This window comes from Eptatretus burgeri, chromosome 14, assembly GCF_056783735.1.
Source record: "Eptatretus burgeri isolate ZD-2024b chromosome 14, Ebu_testis_v1, whole genome shotgun sequence".
NCBI lineage: Eukaryota > Metazoa > Chordata > Myxini > Myxiniformes > Myxinidae > Eptatretus > Eptatretus burgeri.
The window spans coordinates 46,267,850-46,281,876 of NC_140974.1; the positions used below are offsets into that span (position 1 = coordinate 46,267,850).

Sequence of the window (14,027 nt, forward strand, 5' to 3'; positions counted from 1 at the left end):
GATAGCCTCCTTCGGGAACGAAGGGAGCCGCTATGCTCCCTTGAAGCGAGTCACGACCAGGTGGGTTCGGTCGTGCCAAGCGAGTTCGAGGGGGCGACTGCTGCGAACGGGTGCACGTGCAGCTTGGGGGTTATAGAGATCCCGGAACCCCTTGTGGGGACACGAATCCCCAGTGTGGTTGTCCCGGTGTGTGTAGTGCAAGGTGTGAGTGCGCCCTCGTGTGTGGAAGCGACCCCGTGTGCGAGTGGTGTGGTCGCGTGTGTGCCGGAAAGCGTGCTTCTCAGCACGCCGTGTGTGAAAGGGGCACCGCAAGTGTAAGAGGCCGTGTGTGTGAGTGAAACGGCCAGTATGAATGAGACACCGCGGGTGAGTGCCCCCGCGTGTGTGTGGTATGGTGTGTGCAAGGGAAATGGCACGAGTGAGTGAGCGGCCGAGTGTGAGGGAGACCGCGTGTGTAAGGTCGCTGTGTGTGAGGGAGATGACGGACGGCGTGCGGGAGCACGCGGCCGTGTCTCCCGGGGTGAGTGTAGTGTCGTGGAGTGTGAGCGTCGTAACACGCAGGTGTGCGTGGGTGGAATGGAGACGGAGACGGCGACAGAGAGACAAGGGCCGAGTAGCGGCCGTAGCTGTTTTGGGGACCGCGCCGGGTTTGCACGGCAGCGAGCACGAGGTCCTTGCTGTGCAACGCACGAGGCCACCACGTGCTCGCTTGCGGGAGTGAAACCCGGTCCGGAGACACTGCGGGTGAGTGCCCCCGTGTGTGTGAGTGGTATGGTGTGTGCAAGGGAAATGGCATGAGTGAGTGAGCGGCCGAGTGTGAGGGAGACCGCGTGTGTAAGGTCGCTGTGTGTAAGGGAGATGACGGACGGCATCCAGACGGGGTTAAATCTACTTAGCTGCCGCTCCTCCAGGTCCCGCACACATTTGGCCTACGGGCCTGTCTGCCTCCTTGTCTATGAGGGTGGCTTCTTTCCTTTGCTTTTGTGTCAATGTGTGTCGGCGCCATCTGTGATGTAGAACTGTATAAGTGTTGCCGTGTGTGCGCGTAGTCGGTATTAATTCTGCGTCTTTGTTGCTTTTATTGTTTTGGTTGCTTTTTGTGCATTTTGACTGTATGGCTGTATATACGTGCTTTCCGTGTGCCGGGAAATAAATGTGCATTGTGTGAACTGTTTTCCCGTTTCGCTTCGTCTTTCCTCTGTTTGACTCTCCATCCTGTTTCAGGTAAGGGGTTTGTAGTGGGCTTAATATGCCCGGTAATTAATCGGAACCGTCGAGGCCGACGATAACACCGCTCGGTTATCACTGTAGCACGGAATGGACCGCTTAAGCGGTTCGTGTCCGGAGTCGGCCTGTGGCATGGTGCGATCGCCCGGTCGACCATTCGCGCAGGTACTTAGGTAGATCGAATTTGGCAAGCAACCCTATTCTGCGTGGGTGGGCAATTGGCACGATCGTGGTGAGGTTAAACCCCCACCCGTGACAAGCTCCCGGCGTTCGTCCGAGTGGGTCACGACTGAATTGGCCGTCCGAGTGGGTCACGACTGAATTGGCCGTCCGGTGGGCGACGTGCCGCGATTCGAGTTACGTGGCCGTTCACACGCCGGCGGGCGCGAATTCGTAACAATATTATGTTTTGGAAACATGCCCATTCATCTTTCATATCATCCATTGTTTTTCCATTACTCTGATTGGATTCACGTTCATGCTTCTTGTGACACATTCTGACTCATGGAAATACACTGTCGCTCAACCTCCTGATGCAATAATAAAACATTTGCTTTGGACCATGATGTCATTTAAATGTTATATCAATGTGAAAAAAATCACAGGAGATCTGTATTTGGACTGCTTTCTTTCAACCTTAGTTTGGTTGCGTAAACTTTGATGAAAATAACATTTATTGTTCAATCATTAGTTTAAGAGGCTTTTCCCCTTTGCTCGTGATTCTTTGTTTCATCAATCCTTGCTTTATTGCAGCTAAAGAACAGTCCAATGGAAGCAATGTACGGGTTCGTCGAAGCACTTACAGCGATATCTTCCGTGAGCTCTCTGAGCTCTCTGGTGGTTCATATGTGATGACAACCAAAGGGGAGTTAACAAAAATACTCAAGGATGTGGAATTGACGATGAACTCAGCACCTGTAACAGTGTTACAGCAACATGTCACCAGCGGGCAACTGTTCGTGCCAATCGACCAGTCCCTGCTTGATTTCGCCATCTCGGTGAAGTCTGCAAGCTCATTCACATTAAGCCTACTCAAGCCAAATGGTAGGAGGAGACTTAACCTGCATGTTCTTTCTCTCTCTCCTTCTGTTTATCCTTTGTGGGAGGGGGAAAAAAAAACTCAGTAAAACAGGTTTTTACTGGTAATTGGTAAGGGGTCCCCGAGGTGCTTTGCCCCTAAACCCCAATAATTATACTACTTATGTACGTAAGAGATCCTCACATTCTAATAGTATGTAATTAATAGACAGTCACATTCCAAATAGTAAATACAGTACTTATTAGACATGCTTAGTTGTAATAGTACCTACTTAAGACATATTCACGTCCTAATACTGGACTACCTATGATATTCTAATACTACGTTTTTTTTTTTTTTGTATACCTTGTCGAGGCTCGTGTGAGAGCTAACACACAACGCACAGCAAGGGGGGCATGAGACGAGGGGAGGGAGTGGGAAGGACAAAACGGTGGGGAACAGAGATATTAGGAGATCTGTGGAAGGGAGAGGGATGGGGTGGGGAACATGGGGATTGGGGAATAGAAGATGGACATTACAGGGACTTTCAGGAAGGAAAGCAGGGAATTTGAAGGAGGTGGGCTTGGGTGGAATATCGGGGGTAGAAAAGATCGAGGATTTGGATGGGGGGATGATAAGAGGTGGTGGTGAACAGCTGTTTTGAAGGCCTGGAGGGAAGAATGGGAATGAATAGAGTAAGGGAGTTTATTCCAAAGGTGGGAAAAAGAGGAATGAAAGAGTGAAGGTGAGCAGTGATTCGTGATTTTGGTAGTTTTACCAGAAGGGTTTGTTGGTGGACCTTGAGTGCCCTGTGGAAATGTGATGGGGACAAATCGCAGAGAGAGCAGGGGGGCTAGGCTGGAGAGGAGACGGTAGAAGAGAGAAAGACCACCGACCAACCTGCGGTGAGAGAGTGAGAGACCCAAAGACTCAGCCTCTTCGCGGGAGATGCCAATGATCTTAAATGCCCTGGTTTCGACAGCGTGAAGCCGAGAAAGGTGGGAGGCAGGAGCACCAGCCCAGAGGGGAGAACAGCACTCCATCAGGCTGCGGACAAATGCTTTGTTAGTGGTCAGGAGCTCAGGTGGGCCGAGGAAGGACTTTGCACAACGGAGGATTCCCAGTCGGCGACTGGCTTTGGAGGCGAGGTTTGAAATGTGACTTTCCCAGGAAAGGTCATGGCAGATAGTGAGACCCCGAAGCTTGAAAGAAAGGACTTCTTCCAGAGGATTGTTGAGAAAGTGGATGGGGGGGGGGTTCTAAACGGTCCTTTCAAAGAGACATAGTGAGAGTGTGAGATTTGTCCGGATTGAAAGACATGTTCCACGTGTTGGACCAGTTTGTGATTTTTATCCAGATCTGCAGTGAGCGAAGAAGTTGCTGCTTGCCGGTCTGAGGGATGACTGATCGTACGGTCATGGTACGGTTTATTGGTACGGTCATGGTACGGTACCGATGGTACAGTTAATTCCTCAAGAGTCGTATATGCTGTCTCAGCCAAAGCCCCACGCACAACAGTATTGCCGTGCCCAAGGAGGGATTCTGACTTTGAGGTGTTCAGCCATAATCCCTCAGATGGTAGCTTCGTGCCACTGACTCCTCAGACAGACGCACGTGCCAAGTGTCTGAACCCGCGGTTCCTCTCGTACTGAGCGGGGTTGCTGTCCCGGTGACAAAAGCATCAGTAGGGTAAAACTAACCTGTCTCACGACTGTCTCACGAGCATTTAATAGACTTAACCACCTCTTGCTGAGTAGATGCATCAAGCAAGTATAATCATCGATTTATACACAAAGAAATAGTCGTTATAGACAGTTTAATTGCCCAACTTTTATCATTTATGACTTGTAATACCAGCTTCTCACAGGTGGCGTGATACGATACATATTTTGAGAAAGGGAATTAGGATCCTCGGTCAACGCTTTACAATGAAAACGTTATTTAACCCTTTAAACGATCCTGTGCACCGTGCAAGTACAGTACCTTCAGAAAGTATTCACACCCCTCAAATTAAAAAAAAAATATGTCACCAATCTACACAAAATACACCATAATGCCAAAGTTGAATTTCTTTTTTTGAAAATTTTCACAAATTAATGAAAAATGTAAATCTGAAAAATCTTGCATCAATAAGTATTGTCATGTCCAGGCAGTTAGGTTAAAATACCACTCCTGACACAGTTGTTGGGTTAAGTTAAAATACCATTCCTGACCCAGTTGTTGGGTTCGGTTAAAATACCACTCCTGACCCAGTTGTTGGGTTAGGTTAAAATACCACTCCTGACCCAGTTGTTGGGTTAGGTTAAAATACCACTCCTGGCCCAGTTGTTGGGTTAGGTTAAAATACCACTCCTGACCCAGTTGTTGGGTTAGGTTAAAATACCACTCCTGGCCCAGTTGTTGGGTTAGGTTAAAATACCACTCCTGACCCAGTTGTTGGGTTAGGTTAAAATACCACTCCTGACCCAGTTGTTGGGTTAGGTTAAAATACCACTCGTGGCCCAGTTGTTGGGTTAGGTTAAAATACCACTCGTGGCCCAGTTGTTGGGTTAGGTTAAAATACCATTCCTGACCCAGTTGTTGGGTTAGGTTAAAATACCACTCCTGACTCAGTTGTTGGGTTAGGTTAAAATACCACTCCTGGCCCAGTTGTTGGGTTAGGTTAAAATGCCACTCCTGACCCAGTTGTTGGGTTAGGTTGAAATACCACTCCTGGCCCAGTTATTGGGTTAGGTTAAAATACCACTCCTGATCCAGTTGTTGGGTTAGGTTAACACCGACCTGGATGGATAGCCGAATGGTTCTACTTGGAGGCGCACAGCCGAGATTCTTGGAGATTATGGTGCGCGCGGGATGGAGAGCGGCAAGCGCGTGTACCAGACGGTAGCACACGGGTTTATCTTCAAAACCACAATGAATAGACAAACACTGTAAATTTAACAAATGAGGGTTTAATGAACATAAATCAACGAGTAATAATGGAAATATATCTGAAATGAAAGCGAGGGAAAATCCTTCGGAGTGTAGGCTTTATTCCACTTGATTGAAGCCGCTTCTACGGGCACATCAGGGGATACAGGTGCAGCAAGGAGTACAAATGTAGCAATGTATACATGTGCAGTAGATCACCGCAAAATAAATCAGCAATTAGCACGGATTCCAGTATACTCTCAATTCTTACCATTCAACGAGCACCAAGTGGACCACCGCCATAAATGACAATGCCCCAGGGACAATCACCCCGACCGCGCGGAATCTCGGCTTTATCTATCCCGTGCGTGAGCCGCGCGACATGTGATCACGCGTCACGTCCTTCAATTCATCTCATTCTCCCCGTCTTTAAAATGCAACTAGAGGCCCAACTAACGCACCATGATTACTTCAGCGCTATAGGAGTATACATTTCAAGCAGCGCGAACTATTTAAACTACAGAAGCATACATTCCAAGCAGTGAGGATTATTTTGAGTTGTAGGAGCATGGTAATGAGCATCGATATATGATATAATGAGCATATAGGAGCATGAGCATCGAGGATGCCGATAATCCCCTTTACAGATCGAGTCGGCGAGGGGATTTTATCCGTCGACCTCTCCGGGAGTAAATGGCGGTTTCACTTGAGGGAGGCTTCCGATCCTCTTGGGGAGCCTCGACTCGTGCCGGGGATGACTCCTCGATCGCTCTCGGGTGGAACGCGGCAGCTCCGTCGCCACCATTCCCGGGTGGAGGTCCTGGGGGGGAAACACCTGGGGAGGGAATGTCAGAGGGAGGAGTGCCAGATGGTGGTGTACCTGCAGGAGGAGTACCTGATGGAGCCAAATGGCGAACCGACACAGTGGTCTCCCTGCCATCAGGAAGTCTGACATGAGCATACTCTGGATTAGCATCGATGAGTTTGACCTCCTCCACCATGGGTTCATACTTGCTTTGTCGTACCGGGCGTTTCATGAACACTGTTCCAGGATAGATTATCCAGTTGGGCGCCGTTTGGCAGTCAACATAACGTCGCTGGTGAGTAAACATTCATTCGTGAGGAGTAGCATTGGTGGACGTACAGAGCAAAGAGTGTATGGAATTCAGAGCGTCGAGAAGGGTAACCTCCCACCGCTCGGGCCCCAGCCCTCTCAATTTCAGCGCCAGAGTTACGACTTTCCAAATGATTCCATTATATCGTTCCACCTGCCCATTGCCCTGTGGGTTGTAACCCGTCGTTCGACTAGTTGCTATGCCGTGCTCAAATAGGAACTTTTTTAGCCCGGCCGACATGAAACACGGCCCTCTGTCTGAATGTATGTATGAAGGTTTCCCAAACATAGCGAAGAGGTCAGACAGACATTTCACGACAGTGCCCGAGGTCATATCCGAGCACGGAAATGCGAAAGGGAACCTTGAGTATTCATCAACAACAGTGAATATGTATCTGTTGTCTGTCTCGGTCGGCAAGGGCCCTTTGAAGTCGATATTTAGTCTCTCGAAGGGTGAAGTGGCCTTGATCAATCTGCTGGGAGTGGCGCCATAGAATCTGGGTTTTAGTTCAGCACAAACAGGGCATGAAGAATTCATTTGTTTAATATCTTCGATAGAATAGGGAAGGTTTTGTCTGCGCACGAAATGTGCCATTCTGGTTACTCCTGGGTGGCACAGAGACTCATGGAGGTCTTGCAAAGCCCGACTGATTGTCGTCGAACAGTAGACCCGAGAGAAGGTGTCTGCAGCAGGGTTTTCCCTCCCGGGCCGGTAAACAATGTCGTTACTATAGCAAGCTAGGTCTATCCGCCATCTCATTATTTTCTCATTCTTAATTTTCCCGTTATTTTTCCCATCAAACATGAATGCAACGGATCGCTGGTCCGTGACGAGTGTGAAGTGGTTGCCCAGTAAATAATGTCTCCATTTACGTAGGGCTTCGACAATAGCATACGCTTCCTTCTCTATTGCTGAGTGTATCTGCTCGCTTCCAGAGAGAGTTCTCGAGAAGAACGCGACGGGTCGGCCGGACTGATTGAGCGTCGCAGCGATCGCGTGATCGGAAACATCCGTTTCCACCACGAAGGGCACCGAGCTGTCGATCGATAGTACCACGGAATTACTGATTTCATCTTTGAGGCTGTGGAAAGCTTTTGCAACAGCGGCATCTGGTGGGAAGTTTTTGCAATGCACTAGGGGATGTATTTTCTCGGAGTATTGGGGGATCGATCTCGCGTAGTAAGCGAACATGCCTATCACCCGCCGCATTGTCTGCAGGTCCTGAGGTGGGGGTAGCTCACGGAGTGGGCGCAATCGTTCAGGATCGGGCTTAATCGTGCCGTCGGCTATTGTGTAGCCGAGAAGATTAATTGACCTTTCCGAGAATACGCATTTCTCGTAGTTGAGGGTCAGATTATATTTTCTAGCAATGCTCAAGAATCTGTCCAGATTCATATCATGTTCCCCCCGATCTTTACCGCACACCGTGACATTGTCCACGTAAACAAAAGTGTCTTTGAGGTTTTCATCCGAGATGATGTCGTCCATAACTCGTTGGAAGCAAGCTACTCCGTTGGTGACACCGAACGGAATCCTCCTGAATTGGTAGAGGTGTCTACCTGCCTCGAACGCGATGTAAGGTTTGTCTTCCTCTCGGATGGGAATTTGATGATAGGCGCTTCGCAAATTGATGGTACTGAATATTTTATAATTGGCCACGCATTCGACCATCTCGTCTATGCGCGGCAAAGGGTAGGCATCGAGTTGGGTGAAGCGATTGACCGTTTGAGAGTAATCGACAACCATTCGTTTCTTATGGTTCTGGCTGCTGGTCACCAACACCTGCGCGCGCCATGGCGAATCGCTCGGTTCTATAATACCTTCTTCTAGTAATCGCTTGGTCTCAGAAGTGATGAAGTTCATATCGGCAGTGGTGTATCGTCGCGATTTGATCGCTATCGGTTTACAGTCCGGCGACAAGTTAGCAAACAGCTGGGGGGGACGATACCTCTGCGGTGGTCAGAGCATTTAGAATTAGACGAGGTTTGCTTCCTCCAAAGGGTATTTCGACGCTCGTGTGCTGCTTGAGGACATTATGACCCAGAATTACGTCTGCGCATAAATCACGAAGCACCAGTATCCTTACATCCCGATGCGTGTACCCTTTTACGTCCAATTCAACATTGCAGTACCCTCGTACGCGGGACTGTAGTGATGTGGAGGCCATGCATACCGTATTGTCTGTCGGGTGGATCTTCCATTTCCTCCCCTTCACTAGCGAGCTGTTGACGAAACTTTCAGAGCTACCGGTATCAATCAGAGCCTCAGCCATATGCCCGTTAATTCGTACGTTGATGATAACCTTGGATAGATTCCCCGGTGAAGCTGCAGTTAGTTTCTTTTGTGAGTAGAGGGCCGCAGAAGTGGGTTTATTTCTTCTAAGAGTAGATTTGCATACCCTGGCATAATGCCCTTTCTTGTCACAATTCATGCATGTGGCATCCCTGGCGGGGCATTTGTTGCGGAGGTGTCTTTTATACCCACAAAAGAAGCATTTACCAACCGAAGTAGTGGCTGAGGAGTTTGACGAGGTCTGGGTATCCGATTCCTCGGGTTTATCTCCATCCTCAGTGTCGGAGGTGCCCTGGGGGGTTCCTTGAGTTTCCGCCGTAGCAGCGTTCATTAGCAGCATCAGTGTCCCATATGACTCAGATTGCTGCTGAGCCGTATCCATTGCTCGAGCCTGGTCAGCTACCTTTTCAAGAGTGGGTTGCGCTTTCTCCAGTAAGCGTTGCCGTATGGGGGCTGACCTGAGCCCTTGGATGAACGCCTCTCTGGTCGCTTCATCTCGGTGTTCCTCGGTGGTTATGGCCCGGAAACTGCAGTCTTTTCCCAACTTCCTCAGAGCTTGCAGGAACTGATCGATGGTCTCCCCGGCTGTTTGCTTGCGTGTGTTGAGAAGATGTCGTATGTACACCTCGTTCTTGCGCTTCACGTAGAGCGCCTGCAGCACGTCGATCGCTGCATCATAGGTGTCGCACTCCGAGAAGAGCCTGAATACACTGGGCGAGACATGATTCACAAGTGCGGCCAATTTGTCGGCTCTCTCTTCAATAATGGTCAGATAGTGTGAGAAGGAACAGAACCAATGCGACCATTTCATTTCCGAGTCAGTCGCGTTTGGGTCTGCATCGAACCTCTCCGGTTTGTAGATCTTGTCCATCGTCGGTTGAGGGAGCCGAAGGGATCAAGTGGAATAAATTGAAATGAAAGCGAGGGAAAAACCTTCGGAGTGTAGGCTTTATTCCACTTGATTGAAGCCGCTTTTACGGGCACACCAGGGGATACAGGTGCAGCAAGGAGTACAAATGTAGCAATGTATACATGTGCAGTAGATCACCGCAAAATAAATCAGCAATTAGCACGGATTCCGGTATACTCTCAATTCTTACCATTCAACGAGCACCAAGTGGACCGCCGCCGTAAATGACAATGCCCCAGGGACAATCCCCCCAACCGCGCGGAATCTCGGCTTTATCTATCCCGTGCGTGAGCCGCGCAACATGTGATCACGCGTCACGTCCTTCAATTCATCTCAATATCGATACGTGATAATGAAAATAAATCAAAGCATGAGGTAATGAAATGTGAGGGAAACTAAAACCTAATTTAAGAAGTCTCCACTCGGCCACAACAACAGACAAGGGAACAGATAAAATCCTCCCTTTATTCTGGCACTTAGCTGTGTGTCCAAAGATGACCTTTTAGAGCCTGGCGATCCTCAAAACCACGCAGCCACCGCGTGGGAAGACGCACCCCAAAATTGTGCCAACCCGTTCTCTGCGGTCACGTACGTGAGGCGATTCGCACGGACGATCTTCTTCGTTAGGGCCCACAACCCGTCGTAGAGTTTCTTCTCATGATCGAGATTGCCACACCGCTCCTGTCTCAGCACCAGACTCGCTCACAGCAAAGGGTGCCACCTTTCTCCTTGAACATACAACGGAACAATTGCTGAGGCTCCGAGATAAGGCCAAGAGAAGCACTCTTCTTCTCCTCTTTTCTTTTCCTCAGAAACGTACAAACTTCATGACTCAGCCAAACAGGCAACGTCCAGCGTCATGTTCCAGCACGCGAGCAAATTCATACAGCACGAACAATGAGAATCGCGCAGCCTTCTTGACCATGGCATGGAGTCAGAGAGGTCCTATGTGTTCTTACCACTGTCAACACACTATCACCCTCCCTCTTGTCTATTTAGCACCTTCTTGTCGCTCTTGCCCTTATTCCCTCTCTGACGTCACCCTGACCAATCATCAGCTTCAGTGGCGTGGCCTGCCAGTACGAAGCCGAGAAGGCAGGGTTTTCGCTTGCTCAGAAACGTTCGGCTCTGTTGTTATTCTTGTTGGAAGAACGTGGTTCCTTTTTATCGCCGGCTTTGTAAATGCAAAAACGTAGGAAAAGGTCACAGGGGCAATCACATACTGGGAGAAACTAGCCTTAAACCCTAACTAGTTAACACAGCATCACCGCCATGTTGTGACACATAACAATCTTAAGCTGAAAGTTTTCTCTACTTAGTTTACATTGAGATGTCTCCTGCCCATCCACGGACCATGCTACACTACACAATCCTACCTTTACGATGAAATTCCCCATAAGCATAACAGTATTCAATTCCTTTGCAATGACACTCAAAATTGATATCAGGTCCATCCAATTTCCTCTAATCGTCCTTGAGATGTCTCTGCAACTTGATCGGAGTCCACCTGTGTCCAATTAAATTGATTTGACATGATTTAGAAAGAAACACACCTTTCTATACAAGGTCCCACAGTTGGCAGAGCATGTCAGAGCAGAAACTCCACCATAAAGTCCAAGGAACTGTCTGTGGAGATAGCATTGTGAAGAGGCATAGATCTGGGAAAGGCCATAAAACAATTTCTGGGGTGTTTAAAGTTCCCAAGAGCACAGTGAGCTCCGTCATTACGAAATGGAGAGAATATGGAACTACGAACTACGCAGACTCTTCCTAGAGCTGGCTGTCCGACCAAACTGAGCAACTGAGCAAGAAGGGGCTTAGTCAGGGAGGTTAGCAAGAACCCACTGACCACTCTGATAGAACTACAGAATTTCTTGGCTGAGATGGGAGAACCTTCTGGAAGGACAACAGTCTTTGCAGCACTTTACAAATCTCGGCTTATGGGAGAGTGACCAGACAGAAGCCACTCCTGCAAAAACTTACATGACAGCATGCCTGGAGTTTTCAAAAAGGCATTTGAAAGACTGAGAGCATGAGGCAAAAGTCTCTGTGGTCTGTCCAGACGAAAATTTAACTCTTTGGTCTGAATGCAAAGCACTACATCTGGCAGAAACCGAGTACAGCTCATCACCCATTTAACACCATCCCTTCCGTGAAGCATGGTGGTGGCAGCATCATGCAATGGTGATGCTTTTCCTTGGTAGGCACCGGGAGACTTGTAAGGAATGAGGGAACAATGAATGGAGCCAAATACAGGCAAGTCCTTGAGGAGAACTTGCTTCGGAGTGTAAAAGACCTTCGACTGCGGAAAAGATTTACATTCCAACAGGACAATGACCCCAAGCATACAGCCAAAGCAACACTGGAATGGCTTCAGAACAAGAATGAGAAAGTCCTTGAGTAGCCCAGCCAAAGCCCAGACTTGAACCCCATTGAGAATCTGTGGAAAGACTTGAAGATTGCTGTTCACTGATGCTCAGGTCAGGTCAGGTATGGACGCATGCACTGGAGCAGCGCGTCACTGCGTCCACTTTCCCCCGGTACTCTAGTGGCCTCCATCTGGCCACCCCCATCTCCTTGAGATGCTGATAAACCTGCTGCAACCACGAAGGACGTTGTCGGCCCATTGGCCTCCTCCACTCACGAGGCTTCCTCACCGAGAGAATCTGGTAGGAAAGGATCAGCATCAGGAAAATGAACCACATGTCCATACAGCCGCAGCTGATGCTCACGGACTATGCAGGTAACAAATCGCATTTTAGTCTCTCAGCAACCGCTCGTTTTACACAAAGTCTGACCAGCGATAGCCAAGGAATCCCTGAAGAGACCTGGTACCGAAAGAATTAATTCTCCATCTCAGATCCTTGGTAAGAGTCCAAGTCTCACATCCGTAGAGCAAGACTGGAAGCACAAAGGACCTGAAGACAGACTTTCGTCCTCCTGCACAGGTACCGACAGCACCACACCCCATGATCCAGTGAATCCATGACTCCCCAGGCCTGACCCAGATGTCTATTGACCTCTAGCTCACAGCCAACAGAGACATGAATATCACTGCCAAGGTAAGTGAATCTCTCCATGACCTCAATATCCTCACCACAAAGAGGTACAGACAAGATAGCAGCATCCAATATGTCATTGAATGCCTGGATCTTAGTTTTGACCCAGGAAACCCATAATCCCAGCAGCTCAGACTCCTCATTTAGCACCTCGAAGGCCCCCAAAAGGATATCCAGAGTCTCCACAAAGATGACTACATCATCTGCGAAATCAAGATCAGATATCTTGACATTCTCAAACGATGCATCGCAGCTTGATCTCTCCAACATCCTCCCCAGAATCCAGTCCATACAAGCGCTCTCACCACTATCCAGTCTCTGAACCTCAGAGAGTGCTGCAATACCGATGTTCAAACGCTGCAGCTCAGATAAGAGACAGGTAATCATCCTCTCTCAGGGATAGGACATTCCAGACACCCACCTGAAGAGACCACCTCAGGTTAACCCATGGAGACTGCCGTCTGGTGGACGACACCTCAGCACCACTCCACCACACACCACCACACACCACCACAATATGACCCAGGAAGTTTACCCCGTTTTTTTCCTCCTATCAAAGAATGGGGGTCCCGAAGGCTTTGCCCCAATCCCGTCATCCGGTGAGCTACCCTGTGACCTGACCTGACCTGACTGATGCTCCCGATCCAACTTGACAGAGTTTGAGCAAATCTGCAAGGAAGAATGGGAGAAAATCCCCAAATACTGATGTGCAAAGCTGATACAGACATACCCAAGAAGACTCGAAGCTGTAATCAATGCCAAAAGCGCGTCGACAAAGTATTGACTCGCGGGGTTGAATACTTATGTAAATTAGATATTTCTGTGTTTAATTTTCAACGACTTTGTAATGATTTATAAAAACATGTCTTTACTTTGTCATGATGGGGTATTTTGTGACAGTGACACACAAAAAAAAAATCAATCAGTGACAGTGACTGATCGGGTATCAGTGATAAAAAAATTAAATTAAATCTCGTTTAAATTCAGGCTGAAATACAACAAAATGTGAAGAGTCAAAGGGTGTGAATACTGTTACGGTCACGGGTTTCGGGTCTACAACGAGGGGGTGTCTTCGGTTGCCCTCAGACTTGCCTTGCCCGAGGCCGCCAAGCACGAATAACTTCGTGTAGAGGTGGGTTACGAGGCAATCTTGAACACCAACTAATCAACCACGTGGTCCAGTGTCCTCCATGTAATTGCCGTTTAACTGGAGGTCGGTCATACGGTCTCCTGATCGGGGTGGGGGGATGGACACGCCCGTCGGCTATGCACCAAACATATCTGAATTGGATCTTAATCGGGGCGGCCGAGCAACTGCGAGTGCATCCCGGACTTGGATGAAAGCCAAATAATTGGGGATTTATCACCTCCCAGACCAATCAAGGTGCGCACAGCGCTGGACCAATGGGGAAAAGACAAACACAGTCAGATCGGAAATGAAGTTCAACAGAAGGGGATTTATTATTATCCAGGAAGATGTGAAATGCGAAGATACT

At 48.7% G+C, this 14,027-nt stretch overlaps 1 protein-coding gene across 2 annotated transcripts in view; it reads left to right on the top strand.

Annotated features, from left to right (window-relative positions):
* Positions 1 to 14,027, top strand: part of LOC147013089 (von Willebrand factor A domain-containing protein 7-like) — an 81,475-nt gene that overhangs the window by 43,684 nt on the left and 23,764 nt on the right. For both annotated transcript variants that reach the window (XM_085854655.1, XM_085854656.1), the window contains exon 10: positions 1,981 to 2,271. In XM_085854655.1, the coding sequence (XP_085710781.1) occupies positions 1,981 to 2,271 (291 nt within the window). The remainder of the gene's footprint in view (positions 1 to 1,980; positions 2,272 to 14,027) is intronic.